Source organism: Babylonia areolata, chromosome 29, assembly GCF_041734735.1.
Source record: "Babylonia areolata isolate BAREFJ2019XMU chromosome 29, ASM4173473v1, whole genome shotgun sequence".
NCBI lineage: Eukaryota > Metazoa > Mollusca > Gastropoda > Neogastropoda > Buccinidae > Babylonia > Babylonia areolata.
Window position 1 is genome coordinate 8,881,087 of NC_134904.1, and position 20,467 is coordinate 8,901,553.

At 44.8% G+C, this 20,467-nt stretch overlaps 1 protein-coding gene across 2 annotated transcripts in view; it reads left to right on the forward strand.

Moving 5' to 3' along the window:
• The window catches only part of LOC143274603 (fibroblast growth factor receptor 4-like), a 70,673-nt gene extending 50,471 nt beyond the window's left edge, over positions 1–20,202 (forward strand). For both annotated transcript variants that reach the window (XM_076578468.1, XM_076578469.1), the window contains exons 8-16: positions 415–554; positions 2,548–2,663; positions 5,164–5,283; positions 6,996–7,213; positions 10,334–10,447; positions 10,868–10,938; positions 12,631–12,771; positions 16,813–16,921; positions 20,061–20,202. In XM_076578468.1, the coding sequence (XP_076434583.1) occupies positions 415–554; positions 2,548–2,663; positions 5,164–5,283; positions 6,996–7,213; positions 10,334–10,447; positions 10,868–10,938; positions 12,631–12,771; positions 16,813–16,921; positions 20,061–20,135 (1,104 nt within the window). In that variant the 3' untranslated portion in view covers positions 20,136–20,202. The remainder of the gene's footprint in view (positions 1–414; positions 555–2,547; positions 2,664–5,163; positions 5,284–6,995; positions 7,214–10,333; positions 10,448–10,867; positions 10,939–12,630; positions 12,772–16,812; positions 16,922–20,060) is intronic.
• Positions 20,203–20,467: the final 265 nt, after the last annotated feature.

A 20,467-nucleotide genomic window follows, 5' to 3' on the forward strand; every position in this document is an offset into this window, starting at 1 on the left:
ATTTACCTTCAGATCACCCAGGATAGCTTTCGTGGAGTTTCACTGATTTTGTGTAGGACTTAAAATTTTTTGTTTGTTTGTTTTTGCTTCTTCTTCTTCTTCTTCTTCTTCTCCTCCTCCTCCTCCTCCTCCTCCTCCTCCTGCTTATTCTTCTCCTCCTCCTCCTTCTTCTTCTTCTCCTCCTCCTACTTCTCCTCCTTCTTCTTCTTCTTCTATTCCTCCTCCTCCTCCTCTTTCTCCTCTTGCTCCTTCTCCTCCTGTTCCTTCTCCTCCTCCTCCTTCTTCTTCTTTTTCTTCTTCTCCTCCTCCTCCTCCTCTTTATTCTTCTCCTTCTCCTTCTTCTTCTCCTCCTCCTCCTCATGATGACGATGATAATGCAACGTGTCATGTCCACCCTGTGCCCCGTGCTGACAGGGGGCGGTGTGCAGCCAGCCCCTCATGTCCCAGAAGTCGTGTCGTACGTCCAGCACGTCCAGCACCGCCTCCTACCCCCTGCCCCCTCCGCCCCCCGTCCGTGTGCCCTATGACCCCCGCTGGGAGTTCCCCAGAGACCGGTGAGTGCTTCTCTGCTCCTGGCTCTCTTTGAGTCAACAGTCATTGCTGTGTTACTGTACAAGGTAATGTGTGTAAATCATCAGTCATTGCTGTGTTACTGTACAAAGTACTGTGTAAGTCATTAGTCATTGCTGTGTTACTGTACAAGGTAATGTGTGTAAATTATCAGTCATTGCTGTGTTACTGTACAAGGTAATGTGTGTAAATTATCAGTCATTGCTGTGTCACTGTACATGGTAATGTGTGTAAATCATCAGTCATTGCTGTGTTACTGTACAAGGTAATGTGTGTAAATCATCAGTCATTGCTGTGTCACTGTACAAGGTAATGTGTGTAAATCGTCAGTCATTGCTGTGTTACTGTACAAGGTAATGTGTGTAAATTGTCAGTCATTGCTGTGTTACTGTACAAGGTAATGTGTGTAAATTGTCAGTCATTGCTGTGTCACTGTACAAGGTAATGTGTGTAAATTGTCAGTCATTGCTGTGTCACTGTACAAGGTAATGTGTGTAAATTGTCAGTCATTGCTGTGTCACTGTACAAGGTAATATGTGTAAGTCTAGTCATTGCTGTGTTACTGTACAAGGTAATGTGTGTAAATCATCAGTCATTGCTGTGTTACTGTACATGGTAATGTGTGTAAATCATTAGTCATTGCTGTGTCACTGTACATGGTAATGTGTGTAAATCGTCAGTCATTGCTGTGTTACTGTACAAGGTAATGTGTGTAAATCATCAGTCATTGCTGTGTTACTGTACAAGGTAATGTGTGTAAATCGTCAGTCATTGCTGTGTCACTGTACAAGGTAATGTGTGTAAATCATCAGTCATTGCTGTGTCACTGTACATGGTAATGTGTGTAAATCGTCAGTCATTGCTGTGTTACTGTATAAGGTAATGTCAGTCGCTGCTGTGTTACTGTACAAGGTAATGTGTGTAAATCATTAGTCATTGCTGTGTCACTGTACAAGGTAATGTGTGTAAATCATCAGTCATTGTTCCGTTACTTTTGTACCATACCTCTGGAGTGTATTGACCTCTGTTGATGTGCGGCAAAGGCCTGATCAAATAAATATGTCAAGACTCAAGACTCTGTCCAAGGTGCAGCTTGAATTGTCTGTGGCTACTCTGTCCAAGGTGCAGCTTGAATTGTCTGTGGAACACGGAGAAAAAAAAGTGTCTTTCAGCTGCACACATAACACAAAACATTTGCTCACTTTCAAAACTGAATGTGCATGATAAGAATGCCAAAGTGAACTAATTCTATTCCTTTTCTTATTCCACATCATCTCACCCAACAAACTTGCTCTCTACTCGTCCCCCCAACCCCACACTCTCCCACTCCCCCTCCCCCACACCCTTCCCCTCCCATTGAAGACTCAGAAACATTATGAGTTAATAAGGATTTTAGAAATTGCTTTATCAACTTCCAGTCTGTCTGTGCAGCAACAGTAAGGACATAAAGAGGACTTTGAAAGGCGTTGTGGCAGAATCCTGATCCGTTTATTCAGAAATCGATGGCCTGTTTCAGCATGGTTTTGTGAACTTGGAAAAAGGCGCTGCGCTCTGTTTTCCTCACTCCACCCAGGTGTGAACAATGGGCACCTGACTTGGGTTAGGGGAGGTTAAAACAGCGGCAAAGAGAGTGCTGGCCCCCGTCATCCCATGCGGAACCCCGGACACAGTGGATATGAATTCCCTGCCCCTGTCTAGAATGTGTCGCTGAGCATCGGTCTGCATTATTGTGCGAATATCAGGCATCTACTTCCTTTGTTTTGACTGCAGGTGTGGTGCAGAGTAGTATGGATCAATTCGCACGCTTTGACACCTTGAGATTGAAACAAAAACTGTTAGTGTGATGATGATGATGATTACTATCATTACTCTTCTTCTTCTTCTTCCTCATCTTCTTTCTTCTTCTTCTTAGCAATAGTAGTAGTAACATCACCATCTTCATCATCATCATCATTACGAACATTTTCCATGTTGCAGGTTGTATTTCCTGGGCCAGATCGGAGAGGGAGCGTTCGGCATTGTGCACCAGGCCACAGCTTGTGGCATTGGACGTGTGCCCAAAGACAGCACTGTGGCCGTCAAGATGTTGAGAGGTAGGTTCACACACACACACACACACACACACACACACACACACACACACATGATACACAAACACACACACACACACACACATTGGACGTGTGCCCAAAGACAGCACTGTGGCCGTCAAGATGTTGAGAGGTAGGTTCACACACACACACACACACACACACACACACACACACACACACACACACATGATACACAAACACACACACACACACACACATTGGACGTGTGCCCAAAGACAGCACTGTGGCCGTCAGGATGTTGAGAGGTAGGTTCACACACACACACACACACACACACACACACACACACACACACACATATACACAAACACTCACAAACACACACACACACACACACACATACACACACATGCAATCATACACACACGCACAGAGTTTGTTTTTGTTTTTAAGAAGAAGAAACCATTGAAACAAACCACTATTGACATGTGAAAGGCTGACCTGCTGAGTCCGAAAAAAATGAAAAAAACCAACGACAAAAACAACAACAACGTAATCACGATCACATGAAACAACTTGGGAAAAGGGCTACACTGGCTACCAGTTAAATTCTGCAGTTAGTACAAAGTGGCTGCAGTCCCTGGCTTCCTCCGTTATGACGGGACACTTTCCGACCTTCCACCCAGTTCTCAGGGGTGGGTGCAGCAGTGGTAGAGTGTGGTGAGTCGTTCTCAGGCATTGCTGGGTTAGAATGGTCAATGTCCAGGGCATGGAGTTTTACTTTACCTGAGGAAGTGAACTATATTGTTATTATTATTACTATAATTATCATTAGTAATAGTAGTAGTAGGAGTTATATCACAGATTGACATAAGTTTACATTTGGGCCAGCAGCAAAGTGAGAGCTGTATTATCAATGGTTTCTCCAGTCAGTGGGAAGCCATTTACAGCTTAGTCTTTTGTGAAGGACTATGACTCTCAAACTAGGAGGCAAAATTGCACTGGCCCTTAGTTGGCCTTTGGGAACCATCCCAACGCCGACTGTCCTAAAACCCTCTTGGCCGAGAGAGTGGGGATGTACTTGGGCAAGACACTCTCCACGATAATCAAATTCTAGCCCAAATAGTCGGAACAGCAGTTGCCTCCTCTGCTGTTCTGATGGTCATAGTCGGACACGACTGACTATCATATATATATAGTAGTGAGGCACCAGGGCAGAGTCGGTAAGGTGTTAGACGATTGATTGAGTGGTCGACGGGCGCAATAGCCAAGTGGTTAAAGCGTGGGACTTTCAGTCTGAGGGTCCCGGGTTCGAATCGCGGTGACGGCGCCTGGTGGGTAAAGGGTGGAGATTTTTACGATCTCCCAGGTCAACATATGTGCAGACCTGCTAGTGCCTGAACCCCCTTCGTGTGTATACGCAAACAGAAGATCAAATACGCACGTTAAAGATCCCGTAATCCATGTCGGTGTTCGGTGGGTTATGGAAACAAGAACATACCCAGCATGCACACCCCCAAAAGCGGAGTATGGCTGCCTACATGGCGGGGTAAAAACGGTCATGCACGTAAAAGCCCACTCGCGTATATGCGAGTGAACGTGGGAGTTGCAGCCCACGAACGCAGAAGAAGAAGAAGAAGAAGAAGAAGATCGAGTGGTCAGGGTTTGATCCCGAGCCGTTTTGGCCTTTGTGTTGTGTCTGTTGGGAAGGCACTGTTCTCCGATTTTCCTCACTGGGTCCTGGTGCAGAGGGTACCAGACTTGGTTGTGGAGAGTTCAAACAGCAGGAGAGGATTGGGCCCCGCCTTCCTGTGCCGGTTGACACAGCAGCGTCCTGATGGCTGTTAAAAGCTGTGGGGACTTGAACCTTTTTCACCTTTTATTGTTTGTCTTCTTCTTCTTTCTTGTTCTTGTTCTTCTTCTTCTTCTTCTCCTTCTTCTCCTTGTTCTTGTTCTTGTTCTTCTTCTCTTTCTCCTTCTTCTTCTTCTCCTTCTTCTTTTTCTTTCTTCTTCTCGTTCGTCTTCTTCTCCTCCTTCTTCTTTTTTTTCTTCTTCAGGGAATGACGTCTTCAGTAAAGCCTTGTGTGATTTGCCTTAGCAAAGGAGTTTAATGGTTAAGATGACATGGCAGGAGCTATGTTGTTTGGCAGTGTTCTTGTGTTCTTTGTCTGACTTAAGAGGTTTGAAAGTGCTATATAAACCATTCATTCATTCATTCATTCTTCTTCTTCTTCCCCCTCCTCCTCTTCATCTTCTTCTTGTCATTGTTATTAATATTATCATTATTACTATTATTGTTATTGTATCTTTTATTTATTCATTTATCAATTTATTTGTTTGTTTATTTATTTATTTATATATTTATTTATTTATTTATTTATTCATTCATTCTTTTTTTTTTCTTTTTACAAAAATTTCTATTATCATAATCATCATCATCATTATCATCATCATCATCATCACCACCACCTCCATCATCACCATCATCATCATATTGGTCATGATGATAATCATCATGCTTGTCATGGTATGTTCCCAGATCAGGCGACAGTGTCGGACCAGCAGGACTTTGTACAGGAGCTGCAGGTGATGAAGGCGGTCAAGGAGATGGGCACTCACATCAACATCGTCAACTTCCTGGGCTGCTGCGCTCAGGGTGGTGAGTGTCACAGTGTGCTGTACTGAGGGTGGTGAGTGTCACAGTGTGCTACACTGAGGGTGGTGAGTGTCACAGTGTGCTGCGCTGAGGGTGGTGAATGTCACAGTGTGCTGCACTGAGGGTGGTGAGTGTCACAGTGTGCTGTACTGAGGGTGGTGAGTGTCACAGTGTGCTACACTGAGGGTGGTGAGTCACACAGTGTGCTGTACTGAGGGTGGTGAGTGTCACACAGTGTGCTGCACTGAGGGTGGTGAATGTCACAGTGTGCTGCACTGAGGGCGGTGAATGTCACAGTGTGCTGCACTGAGGGTGGTGAGTGTCACAGTGTGCTGCACTGAGGGTGGTGAGTGTCACAGTGTGCTGCACTGAGGATGGTGAGTGTCACACAGTGTGCTGCACTGAGGGTGGTGAGTCACACAGTGTGCTGTACTGAGGGTGGTGAGTGTCACACAGTGTGCTGCACTGAGGGTGGTGAATGTCACAGTGTGCTGCACTGAGGGCGGTGAGTGTCACAGTGTGCTGCACTGAGGGTGGTGAGTGTCACAGTGTGCTGCACTGAGGGTGGTGAGAGTCACAGTGTGCTGTACTGAGGGTGGTGAGTGTCACAGTGTGCTACACTGAGGGTGGTGAGTCACACACACCTCACACTGCCTTTCACTGTGCTGCGCTGCGTTGTTTTGTTTTTTGTGCTGAGCTGTATTGTATTGTGTTGTACTGTGCTGTCTTGTGTTGTGCTGTGTTGTAATGTGTTGTGCTGCGTTGTAATGTGTTGTGCTGCGTTGTGCTGCGTTGTAATGTGTTGTGCTGCGTTGTAATGTGTGCTGCATTGTAATGTGTTGTGCTGCGTTGTAATGTGTACTGCGTTGTAATGTGTGCTGCATTGTAATGTGTTGTGCTGTGTTGTAATGTGTGCTGCGTTGTAATGTGTGCTGCGTTGTAATGTGTTGTGCTGCGTTATAACGTGTGCTGCGTTGTAATTGTTGTGCTGCGTTGTAATGTGTGCTGCGTTGTAATGTGTTGTGCTGCGTTGTAATGTGTTGTGCTGCGTTGTAATGTGTGCTGCGTTGTAATGTGTTGTGCAGTGATGTGCTGCATTGTACTGTGTCGTGTTGAGTTGTTTTGTGCCAAGTTGTGTTTTCTTGTGTTGTACTGTGTTAAGGCGTGCTGTGCTCTGTTGTTATGCAGTGTTGAATTTTGATTTCTGTGATTTGCTGTGCTGTGCTATGATATGCTAGTGCTGTGCTGTGTTAAGCTGTGCTGTGCTGTGTGGTGTTGTGTTGTTCTGTGCTGTTTTGTGCTGTGCTATGCTGTGTTGTGTTGTGCTGTGTTGCGCTATGCTGTGCTGTATTGTGCCGTTTAACCCTTTCACCGCCAAGCTCGCATTTATGCACAGGTGTGGTAGAGGACCCATGTCACTGAAAGGTGACCATTCTTTGGTCTGTTATCCACGAACCTACTGCTCTTAATGTTCGGTGGTAGGATAGGCCATATTTTCTATACATCTCAGGGGGGATCCCCAGCTGTTCTTAGCCACTGTCTTTTCTGTGTTTATAGCACAAGGGAATTTTGTACTCTAAATTGACTGGCGGTGAAAGGGTTAAGACTTTCTTGTCCTGTTTATCTGTGCTTGTTGTGTATGGTGACATGTCTGGAGAACAAAACTACTGTTCAAAGCAAACCAACCATCATTCCCTCCCCTCTCTCTCTCCCAGGCCCCCTGCTGGTCATCGTGGAGTTCGCCAAGAACGGCAACCTGCGGGACTTCCTGGAGAGTTGCCGTGACGGCATCAACGGCTACGGGAAGTTCGTGGCCCCGCGGGATCCTGCCTGGTACACCAAGACCCCAGGGGGTCAGGTCATCAGCCGCAAGAGCCTCATCTCCTTCGCCTTCCAGATCGCTCGCGGCATGGAGTTTCTGGCCTCCAGAAAGGTGGGTCACAGTGCTGGTTAGTGACTAGCCTCTGTCTTTCCGTGTCTCCAGAAAGGTGGGTCACAGTGTGTGCTGGTTAGTGACTAGCCTCTGTCTTTCCCTGTCTGCAGAAAGGTGGGTCACAGTGTGTGCTGGTTAGTGACTAGCATCTGTCTTTCCCTCTCTCCAGAAAGGTGGGTCACAGTGTGTGCTGGTTAGTGACTAGCCTCTGTCTTTCCCTGCCTCCAGAAAGGTGGGTCACAGTGTGTGCTGGTTAGTGACTAGCCTCTGTCTTTCCCTGTCTGCAGAAAGGTGGGTCACAGTGTGTGCTGGTTAGTGACTAGCCTCTGTCTTTCCGTGTCTCCAGAAAGGTGGGTCACAGTGTGTGCTGGTTAGTGACTAGCCTCTGTCTTTCCCTGTCTGCAGAAAGGTGGGTCACAGTGTGTGCTGGTTAGTGACTAGCCTCTGTCTTTCCCTGTCTGCAGAAAGGTGGGTCACAGTGCTGGTTAGTGACCAGCCTCTGTCTTTCCCTGCCTCCAGAAAGGTGGGTCACAGTGTGTGCTGGTTAGTGACTAGCCTCTGTCTTTCCCTGTCTCCAGAAAGGTGGGTCACAGTGTGTGCTGGTTAGTGGCTAGCCTCTGTCTTTCCCTGTCTCCAGAAAGGTGGGTCACATTGTGTGCTGGTTAGTGACTAGCCTCTGTCTTTCCGTGTCTCCAGAAAGGTGGGTCACAGTGTGTGCTGGTTAGTGACTAGCCTCTGTCTTTCCGTGTCTCCAGAAAGGTGGGTCACAGTGTGTGCTGGTTTGTGACTAGCCTCTGTCTTTCCGTGTCTCCAGAAAGGTGGGTCACAGTGTGTGCTGGTTAGTGACTAGCCTCTGTCTTTCCGTGTCTCCAGAAAGGTGGGTCACAGTGTGTGCTGGTTAGTGGACTAGCCTCTGTCTTTCCCTGTCTCCAGAAAGGTGGGTCACAGTGTGTGCTGGTTAGTGACTAGTCTCTGTCTTTCCCTGCCTCCAGAAAGGTGGGTCACAGTGTGCTGGTTAGTGACTAGCCTCTGTCTTTCCGTGTCTCCAGAAAGGTGGGTCACAGTGTGTGCTGGTTAGTGACTAGCCTCTGTCTTTCCGTGTCTCCAGAAAGGTGGGTCACAGTGTGGGCTGGTTAGTGACTAGCCTCTGTCTTTCCGTGTCTGCAGAAAGGTGGGTCACAGTGTGTGCTGGTTAGTGACTAGCCTCTGTCTTTCCGTGTCTGCAGAAAGGTGGGTCACAGTGTGGGCTGGTTAGTGACTAGCCTCTGTCTTTCCGTGTCTGCAGAAAGGTGGGTCACAGGTGTGTGCTGGTTAGTGACTAGCCTCTGTCTTTCCGTGTCTCCAGAAATGTGGGTCACAGTGTGTGCTGGTTAGTGACTAGCCTCTGTCTTTCCGTGTCTGCAGAAAGGTGGGTCACAGTGTGTGCTGGTTAGTGGCTAGCCTCTGTCTTTCCGTGTCTCCAGAAAGGTGGGTCACAGTGTGTGCTGGTTAGGTGGCTAGCCTCTGTTTTTCCCTGCCTCCAGAAAGGTGGGCCACAGTGTGTGCTGGTTAGTGACTAGCCTCTGTCTTTCCCTGCCTCCAGAAAGGTGGATTTACAACATATAATTGACGCTCAGTTTTACAATAATTTGAAATAGAATTTAGTGTTGGATGTATTACATGTTTTCAGGATACACACACACACATGAACATGGACACAGACACACACACGCACACACACACACACACACACACACACATAAACACACACATTTTTGTTACATCTTTCAAAAATACCAAAACTGTATCAGCTGATTCCTCCCTTCCTTCATTCATACATTGATTTATTGTGTATCCAAGTGTCTTTCAAAGTGATTGATTGTTTGGTTTCACTCCCAAATCAGTGATTCACCTCCTTTATCCTCCTTTCCATCGCTTTCAAAAAAGAGTTTGGGTGACAGTGATGCAGTTAGATGTTGGATGGTTTCAGAAGGTGGCAAAATGATTAAGACGCTTATGTAAATGAATGTAATAGTATCTTACCCACATGTTTTTCTTTTCACATAATAATTGATGTGTGCATGGTGATAAGTGAAGGGTGTGTCAGGTTGGTTTTTTTTTGTTTTTTTTTGGGTTTTTTTGCTGACGGGCATTTTATTTTAAGTGAGCCTAAAGAAAATTTTCTGATTTTGGTTGAAGCAGATAATAAAGTATTTTGAAATGAATTGAATTGAATCTGTTGATACCATGTCCATGAGGGTCTTGGTTTGAATCCCTGTCTCGCCCTTTCTCTCACGTTTGACTGGAAAATCAAACTAAGTGTCTAGTCATTCAGTTGAGATGGTGAACTGAGGTCCCTTTTGCTGCATGCACATGGTGCACCGTTAAAGAACTCATGGCGACACGAGCTTTATCCTCTGGCAAAATTGTATGTACGAAATCCACTCTAAAAGGTACACGAATGTATATATGCGTGCACCCAAGGCCTTGCTAGTGCATTGGGCGATGCCTCTACCTAGCAGATGTGGTGTAGCGGATATGATCTATTTGTCCAAATGCAGTGACGCCATCTTCAGAAACTGACTGTGAAGCAGTGAGATTTGTTGCCCGTTCTTGTTGGACTTTCAGTCTGAGGGTCCCGTGTTTGAATCTCGGTGGGTAAAGGGTGGGGACTTTTCTGATCTCCCAGGTCAGTATATGTGCAGACCTGCTAGTTCCTATACGCATGCAGAAGATCAAATACGCATGTTAAAGATCCTGTAATCCATGTCAGTGTTCGGTGGGTTCAGGAAACAAAAACATACCCAGCATACACCCCCCGAAAACGGAGTATGGCTGCTTACATGGTAGGGTAAATAAACAAAATGGCCATACACGTAAGATGTTACAGGTCTGTCTGAGTGTGTATGTGTGCGTGCCTGAAATCTGTTTGAATGACACAGGAAACAAATGATGAGCGCCCAATGGCAGCTGTCAGTCAGCTCTACCCAGGTAGGCAGCCTGTTGTGCAAATGACTCCGTGTTTGTAAAGCGCTTAGAGCTTGGTTTCTGACCAAGGATAGGTGTTATATAAGTATCCACATAAAAAAAAATCAAATCATCAGTGCATTCATCATGACCCGTGACGTGTTGTCCGTGCAGTGCATTCACCGTGACCTGGCGGCGCGCAACGTGCTGGTGACGGAGGACCACGTGCTGAAGATCGCGGACTTCGGCCTGACACGCACCGGGGACTACTACAGGAAAAGCACAGGGGTGAGGGGGTGAGGAAAGGGGGGGATAATCATGTGAAGTGCTGGAGAGGGGAGGGATTTGATTTGATTTGGTTCAGTACGACACATTACGATGCGATGCTATGCAATACCACATGAAACAGAACAACACGCTACAACATGACACGCTACTACATGACACGACACGATATGATTATCAACACGAGATGTGACACGGTATGACACGTCCCAAAACAATAGGACATGATACGGTGCGATTCTCAACATGAGACATGACGTGACACAATGCGATACGATACAATACAATGTGATACAATACAGTACAGCATGATACAGTACAGTACAATACAATACAGTACAATACAATATGATACAATACAGTACAATATGATGCCGTACACCATGATACAACACACTAAAGTGTGTGTGTGTGATCTTTCAGGGCCGCCTGCCTGTCAAGTGGATGGCGCCAGAGGCTCTGTTCGACATGCGCTACACCACCAAGAGCGATGTGTGAGTGCATGCACCATTTCTGCCGGGTTTTCCCTTGTCTTGCTGCTGTGCTGCTGCCACGCCTCTCTTCGCTTCCTCTGGAGCATCATTGCCATGAGAGTTCCTGTCTACACACACACACACACACACACACAAAAACTCTCTCTCTCTCTCACTCTCTCTCTCTTTCGAGAGGAGTTTATTCAGCCTAAAATATTATAGTAAACCTACGTTGTTTAAATTGAACTTATTGATGTCATCTACTTCCCCTGAAGTTGTTCGCAAGTTTTCACTATTTTTATACAAAGCTTTCAAATTCAGAGAAGTGGCTACTTCGTGAAAACGCTGTTTGTATTCTTTTGTTTGTTTGTTTTTTTCTTTTATTGTTCTACACATTGAACTGTAATGCAGGTATATTTTTGTTTGACTGTGTTTATTGATGCTCACAGTGTCGTGATGTATTGTTTGTAAAATAATGTTCACATTCCCCTTCATAAGGGGCCTAGGCCTATACATGAATAAACCATCTTGAATCTTGAATCTCTCTCGCACACACACACACACACAACACACAACACACAACACACACACACACAACACACACACACACACACACACCCTCTCTCTTCTCTCTTACACACATACATACAGAATTACACACACATGCTCACACATACATACACCCACATATGCACAGCGCCACACACAATCGTACAACACACACACACACACACACACACGCACACGCACACACAATTCCATGAAGGCCAGTTTTTCCTTCCCTCTATAAGCATGTTCTGATGAGTATATTGGGCCGTCAGTCTATATGGTTGTCAGTATATAGAACTCTGTACAGGGCTTTCAGTATATTGAACTATATAGGACAGCCAGTCTATAGAGCTGTCAGCATAATTTTATAAGACTGTCAGTATAAAGAGCTGTCAGTCCTATATAGGGCTGTCAGTCTATAGGGCTGTCAGTATATAACTTTGTTCTGATTGGTATGTTGGGTTGTAAGTTTATAGAAACTGTCAGTCTAGAGGACTCTCAGTACATAGGACTGTCGTTAAACAGGACTGCCTGTCAATCAGTCTATAGGGATGTCAGTGTATAGAACCATCAATAGTTAGGTCTGTTAGTATATAGAACCATCAATAGATAGGTCTGTCAGTATATAGAACCATCAATAGGTCTGTCAGTGTATAGAACCATCAATAGATAGATAGGTCTGTCAGTGTATAGAACCATCAATAGATAGGTCTGTCAGTGTATAGAACCATCAATCTATAGGTCTGTCAGTGTATAGAACCATCAATAGATAGGTCTGTCAGTGTATAGAACCATCAATAGATAGGTCTGTCAGTGTATAGAACCATCAATAGATAGGTCTGTATAGAACATCAATCTATAGGTCTGTCAGTGTATAGAACCATCAGTGAACAGGTCTGTCAGTGTATAGAACCATCAATCTATAGGTCTGTCAGTGTATAGAACCATCAATAGATAGGTCTGTATAGAACCATCAATCTATAGGTCTGTCAGTGAAACGAACCATCAATAGGTCTGTATAGAACCATCAATCTATAAGTCTGTCAGTGTATAGAACCATCAATAAATTGGTCTGTATAGAACCATCAATAGATAGGTCTGTCAGTGTATAGAACCATCAGTAGATAGGTCTGTCAGTGTATGATGTGTGGTGTGTGCCTACAGCTGGTCGTTCGGCGTGGTGTTGTGGGAGATTTTCTCACTGGGGGGCCTGCCCTACCCCTCCATCCCCAACGAAGAGCTGTACACCAAACTGCTGGAGGAGGGATACCGCATGCCTGCCCCAGAACTGGCCTGTGATAGCATGTCAGTCTGTGTGTGTGTGTGTGTGTGTGTGTGTGTGTGTGTGTGTGTGTTGTGCGATTGTGTGTGGCACTGTGCATATGTGGGTGTATGTATGTGTGAGCATGTGTGTGTAATTCTGTATGTATGTGTGTAAGAGAGAAGAGAGAGGGTGTGTGTTGTGTATGTGTGTGTGTGTGTATGTGTGTGTGTGTGTATGTGTGTGTATGTGTGTGTGTGCACAGACACAGACACAGAGAGAGAGAAAAGGAGAGCGAGATGGACACACATAGAGAGAAAGAGCATGTTTGAATGATAAAGAGCGTGTGTATATGTGTATGAGGGAGAAAGATAACGTGTGTGCGTGTGTGTGTGTGATTGAGAGGAAGAGATTATGTATGTCAAAGTGGAGTGATCATGCATCCTCTCATTATTGCTGAGCATATTTCTTGATACTCATGATCATTTATGTTGTTTCTTTTCTGTCATTGCACTGAGGTCTCACAGTATGTCTGTGGACCAGGATGTTTTTTTTTTTTTGTTTGTTTTTTTTGTTGTTGCTTGGTAACATTTCTCAGCCAAATATACATTTTATTGACTCAATTGTGTAAACAAAGTGAGTCTATGTTTTAACCCGGTGTTCGGTTGTCTGTGTGTGTGTCTGTGTGTCCGTGGTAAACTTTAACATTGACATTTTCTCTGCAACTACTTTGTCAGTTGACACCAAATTTGGCATAAAAATAGGAAAAATTCAGTTCTTTCCAGTCATCTTGTTTAAAACAATATTGCACCTCTGGATGGGCACAAAAAAAATAAAAAATGAAGCCTAATTATATGCAAACTGCATTTACTGTTATATTTATATTTTTTGTATTCTCTAAACTTGGCACTTTGATCTGATATTCTGACCCAACAACTAGAGCAGTCATTATTATCATTTTTTGTTCAAACAGGAACTTCTTTTGCTAAGCATGGAAGTTTTATTTATTTTGCAAACGTTTTGGTGCAGATAGTAAAAAAGGGAAAATACTCCGTAATTAATGCTAGGGGAGTTAATTTGCTTTAAACTGATCTTTCTCATCTTAAACATTACATTTTGAAATTATACTCAATACATAAAAAGCTTGGATTTTTTTTTTTTTTAAGTGTATCACAAGTGAGTCTTGAAGGCTTTGCCTCTCTTGTTCATAATGAAATCTGTGACTATCCAAAGAGATGGCAGCGTTGGGATGACTGTTATAGGGGGCAGGGGGTCAGACCAATTAGAAAATACAGGTGGTCCCAGTGACTGTTTTACCATCATTTCAGCTTTCCAGTCTACATTCACACGCTAACTCTTATGCTGCGTGTTCTGTTCCAATCTGCACTGCTAGCAACACATATACGAAGACAGGCAAACCTTCTTTGATAATCGTCTGGGTTTCTGAACGAAAATGTGCAAAGAGAAACAACTTTAGTTTGCAGTTCGGACAATTTTATTGCCACATTGAAAGCCCTACAGAGGATTTTCACTCTGTGTATGTGTTCATTCCGGACAGCTGTTGAACATATTAGAGACTGGCTCGACCATGCAGTGCATCCTTTATATTTCCAAAGCGTCGTGGACGCATATTTTCTGCCTTACCAAAAGCCCTGAGGGGGTTATTACGCATAATTCTTATACAGACACAAAGACAGATTTAGTGCCATGATGTTTTAATGGAAGCAAGTGTAACTTCAGTCGGAGAGCTCCTTGACTTAGACCCGACATGATGATGCAGTATTCTGATAGTTAGTTGGGGTTTTTTTTGTTTCTGTTTTTCTAAGGAGAAATCAGAGGATGTGTAAAAGTTGTGCAAATGAGCTGGATAGTTTCAGCAACCTTGGAAGGCTCTCCCACTTTTTTCCCTTTTTTTCTCTCTAATCTTTCTCTTCTTTCTTTTTTTTCTCTCCCCCCCCCCCCCCCCCTTTTATGCTTTTTTTGTTCCTTTCATCATCATTTTTCTCCTTTCTGCTGTTTTTTCTTTTCTTTTCTTTTTTGTATTCTTTTTTCTCATATCTTTATTCTGTCTTTTTTTTTGTCTCTCTCCCCTTTTTTTTTTCTTGAATCTGTCTTCTTCCCATTGTCATGCTCAAACATTTTCAAGGCCATGCAACATATAAACATACATGGTGGTTTCATGCACAATTGTGATGTCTGACAGAGGTGAGATAGACACAATTTCTCTCTCACCCTCTCTGGAAGCATTAGATTTATGCAAAGTCATTAACTGTGTGTACATTTGATTTTACCACTTGATTTATATGTGAGTTTGGATCAGTGTTCAGGTGTCTTGATGAACAAAGATCACAGGTTATGTAATTTGAGCTTGGTTTCAAAGATAAGATACAGATTCTTACACTTACCATTTAGACTTATTCTTACTGACACAGTATGATAGTCAGTCCTGTCTGACTGTGACCATCAGAGGAGGTAACTGCTGTCCCAGCCATCTGGACAAGAATTTGATTATAGTGGAAAGCATCTTTCCCAAGCTACACCTCCACTCTCTCGGCAAAGAGGGTTGTAGGACAGTCGACGTTGGGATGGTTCCCAGAGGCTAACTAGCCCCCAAGGCTGCAGCATTAAGAGCCAGTGCATATTTTGCCTCCAAGTTTGAGAGTCATAGTCCTTCACAAAAGACTAAGCTGTAAATGACTTCCCACTGCAATGACATAGTACTGAAACAGTAAATAAAGAGATCCAAAACAAGCTGCTTTTTTTTTTTTTTTTTTTTTTTTTGTGGTGTTGTTTCCCCAAAGGGATTGTGGCACATTCCATTGGTGCAACTGTGGGTATGGGTAAAGAGATAGAGGAGATCGACTCGTACACTGCTGACTGGCAGGGCCGAGAAAATGCGGATCGTGTCGAGTGCGTTCGCGGATCGATAAAAATGACATTAAAGGCAACACTGACCTGAGTGTTTGGCAACAAACCTCTAGAAGTCACCAGAGGAGGTGGAGGAGGTCTGGAGTCGACCGGAGGGAGCGCAGGAAGTGGAGGAGGTGGCGGGTTGGCGTTGTTGAGAGGGCCAGGAGTAGAGGGCCCAGAGTGTCAGCGAATCGATTGCGATCACGCCTTAATTTTAGCGCGATCGCCCAATCGACCTACATAATTGTGACTTGGTTGGAGACATAATTTGACAACAAGCAAGAACGCCAGAGAATCGACAGACAGACAGAAAATACGAAAAAACTTAGCCGTATGAAGAGCACAGGAACAGGAGTCATGATGGCTGCTGGAAAAAGAGGGCGCTAGCCAGGGGGACAAAGGGGAGGTTACCTACTTCCGGGAGGTTATCGGCCGTAGTACTTTCGTTTTTTCCGCATAGGCGGATAGTAGTTTGCACAGGACAGGAATGTCAGACCCCTGCCGGAGTCTGCACTAGTTGGGTCACGGTAAGTATGTTATTTAAACGTAATTTTAAATAGAAAATTTCCTTTTTAACTCACTCAGTACGGCCAATCCTCCCTTCTCCTCTACACAGACCCCTCGGATGTCCAATGGGTGTCTGAATGACCCAACCTTTAGCTTCCGTCGTCAGAATTGTGGTATTCTTTGTCAACATTCACGTCTTCAGTACAAGAGCCTTCCGCTTGCAATATTTTGATGATGGTAATTGGGCTGAAACACTGTTAACGTCGTCTCTTTCGCCGTTCGTATGGAAAGAGTTAAAATACTTTATTATTATTGTTGGGGGGGGGGGGGGGGGGGGGGGGGACAAAAGAATGATTTTAGGAGTAGCCACACACCAGCAGTACAAGCTGTACTAACAAAGCTGGGGGGGGGGGGACAAAAGAATGATTTTAGGAGTAGCCACACACCAGCAGTACAAGGTGTACTAACAAAGCTGCTGTGCTGTTATTTATTTATTTATTTTATTTTTTAATTTTATTTATTTATTTTTTCTCAAGGCCTGACTAAGCGCGTTGGGTTACGCTGCTGGTCAGGCATCTGCTTGGCAGATGTGGTGTAGCGTATATGGATTTGTCCGAATGCAGTGACGCCTCCTTGAGCTGCTGAAACTGAAACTGAAACTGTGACAGGTACACCATCATGGAGCGGTGCTGGCAGAACCGACCCAGCGACAGACCTGAGTTCTCCCACCTGGTGTGTCAGATTGACCGCCTGTTGATGGCTTCTCTCAGCCATGAGGTACTCGCCTCTAGTCCTTCTGCTGCTGTTGTGCTGTGCTGTGCTGTGCTGCGCTGTGCTGTGCTGTGCTGTGTTGTGTTGTGCTGTGCTGTGCTGTGCTGTGCTGTGCTGTGCTGTGTTGATGGCTTCTCTCAGCCATGAGGTACTCGCCTCTAGTCCTTCTGCTGCTGTTGTGCTGTGTTGTGCTGTGCTGTGTTGTGTTGTGCTGTGCTGTGCTGTGCTGTGCTGTGCTGTGTTGTGTTGTGCTATGCTGTGCTGTGCTGTGCTGTGTTGATGGCTTCTCTCAGCCATGAGGTACTCGCCTCTAGTCCTTCTGCTGCTGTTGTGTTGTGCTGTGCTGTGCTGTGCTCTGTTGTGCTGTGCTGTGCTGTGTTATGCTGCGCTGTGCTGTGCTGTGCTCTGTTGTGTTGTGCTGTGCTCTGTTGTGCTGTGCTGTGTTGTGCTCTGTTGTGCTGTGCTGTGTTGTGCTGTGCTGTGCTCTGTTGTGCTGCGCTCTGTTGTGTTGTGCTGTGTTGTGCTATGCTATGCTGTGCTGTGCTCTGTTGTGCTATGCTGTGCTGTGTTGTGCTGTGCTGTGCTGTGCTGTGTTGTGCTATGCTGTGTTGTGCTGTGCTGTGCTGTGCTCTGTTGTGCTGTGCTGTGCTCTGTTGTGCTGTGCTCTGTTGTGCTGTGCTGCGCTGTGCTATGCTGTGCTGTGCTGTGCTGTGCTGTGTTGTGTTGTGCTATGCTGTGTTGTGCTGTGCTGTGCTCTGTTGTGCTCTGTTGTGCTGTGTTGTGCTATGCTGTGCTGTGTTATGTTGTGCTGTGCTGTGCTGTGCTGTGTTGTGCTGTGCTATGCTGCGCTGTGCTGCGCTGCGCTGTGTTGTGCTGTGCTACGCTGTGCTGTGCTGTGTTGTGCTGTGCTGTGCTGTGTTGTGCTGTGCTGTGCTGTGTTGTGCTGTGCTGTGCTGTGTTATGTTGTGCTGTGCTGTGCTGTGTTGTGCTGTGCTACGCTGTGCTCTGTTGTGCTGTGCTGTGCTGTGCTCTGTTGTGCTGTGCTGTGCTCTGTTGTGCTGTGCTGTGCTGTGCTGTGCTGTGCTGTGCTGTGCTCTGTTGTGCTGTGCTGTGCTGTACTCTGTTGTGCTGTGCTGTGCTGTGCTCTGTTGTGCTGTGATGTGCTGTGCTCTGTTGTGCTGTGCTGCGCTGTGCTGTGCTGCGCTGTGCTGTGCTGTGCTCTGTTGTGCTGTGCTGCGCTGTGCTGTGCTGTGCTGTGCTGTGCTGTGCTCTGTTGTGCTGTGATGTGCTGTGCTGTGCTGTGCTCTGTTGTGCTGTGCTGTGCTGTGCTGTGCTCTGATGTGCTGTGCTGCGCTGTGCTATGCTGTGCTGTGTTGTGCTGTGCTGTGCTGTGTTGTGTTGTGTTGTGCTGTGCTGCGCTGTGCTGTGCTGCGCTACGCTGTGCTATGCTGTGCTGTGCTGTGCTGCGCTGTGCTATGTTGTGCTGTGCTGTGTTCTCTGTGCTGTGCTGTGCTGTGCTGTGCTGCGCTGTGCTGCGTTGTGTTGTGTTGTATTTTATCATTTTCTGTAGTGTTGTGTTGCATTGCAGGATTGTGTTGTGTTGTGTTCTATTGTGTGGTTGTTGGGTTTTTTTTTAAATTTGTGTTGTATTTATTGTGTTGTATTGTGTTACATTGATTTGACACCTTGACTTGTTTAAGAACATTTTATGTATCTAATGATTAGACACCTTGACACATTCAGGAACATTTTACATACGTAATCGACACCTTGAAATATATAAGAATATTTTACCTATGTAATTATTTGACACTTTGATGTGTTTCAGAAAATTTTACATACTGAATGATTTGACATCTTAACATGTTTAAGAACATACTACATATCTAATGATTTGAGAACTTGACATATATAAGAACATTTTACATTTTGAATGATTTAAAATTTTGACATGTTTAAGAACATTTTACAAATGTAGTGATTTGACATTTTGATGTGTTTAAGAACATTTTATAATACCTGATGATTTGACAACTTGACATGTTTAAGAACATTTTACATATCAAATGATTTGACTTCTCCACGTGTTTAAGAACATACTGAATAATTTGACATAAGGACATGTTTAAGAACATTTTATAAAAACATATGTAATGGTGTGACACCACCTTGACATGTTTAAGAACATTGAACATATGGTGTGACACCACCTTGACATGTTTAAGAACATTGAACTTATGGTGTGACACCACCTTGACATGTTTAAGAACATTGAACTTATGGTGGTGTGACACCACCTTGACATGTTTAAGAACATTGAACTTATGGTGTGACACCACCTTGACATGTTTAAGAACATTGAACTTATGGTGGTGTGACACCACCTTGACATGTTTAAGAACATTGAACTTATGGTGTGACACCACCTTGACATGTTTAAGAACATTGAACTTATGGTGGTGTGACACCACCTTGACATGTTTAAGAACATTGAACTTATGGTGTGACACCACCTTGACATGTTTAAGAACATTGAACTTATGGTGTGACACCACCTTGACATGTTTAAGAACATTGAACTTATGGTGGTGTGACACCACCTTGACATGTTTAAGAACATTGAACTTATGGTGGTGTGACACCACCTTGACATGTTTAAGAACATTGAACTTATGGTGTGACACCACCTTGACATGTTTAAGAACATTGAACTTATGGTGTGACACCACCTTGACATGTTTAAGAACATTGAACTTACGGTGCGACACCACCTTGACATGTTTAAGAACATTTTACACATGTAATGGTGTGACAACATTTTACACATGTAATGGTGTGACACCACTTTGACATGTTTAAGAACATTTTACATATGTCATGACACCACCTTGACATGTTTAAGACATTTTACATATGTAATGACACCACCTTGACATGTTTAAGAACATTTTACATATGTAATGGTATGACACCAACCTTGATATGTTTAAGAACATTTTACACATGTAATGGTATGACACCAACTTTGACATGTTTAAGAATATTTTACACATGTAATGGTATGACACCAACTTTGACATGTTTAAGAACATTTTACACATGTAATGGTGTGACACCACCTTGACACTGGGGTCACTGTGTCCAGGCCTACCTGGACATCACACAGCTCTTGCTGCCAGACAGGACCGCCTCTTCTTCGTCTCAGCACCTGGCCAGCTGAACACCTGACCACCTCCAGCCATTCCTGTGCACCTCTCCCTCTCCCTCTCACCCACACCTTGCACCGCCCCCCTGTTGGCCCTCTGTGTGTGTGTGTGTGTGTGTGTGTGTGTGTGGAGGAAAGGTGGGGGAGGGGCGGGGGATGGGGGGAGGGGGGTGGCACATGCCTGTGCAGACTGAAACAGTTGAGCAGTATTGCTGTACGGTGATGTGTGTGCTGGCCGTTTGTGTTTTGTCCATCTGTTTGTGTGTGTGTGTGTGTGTGTGTGTGTGTGTGTGTGACTGAGGGGAGAGAGAGAGAGAGAGAGAGAGAGAGAGAGAGAGCATGCATAC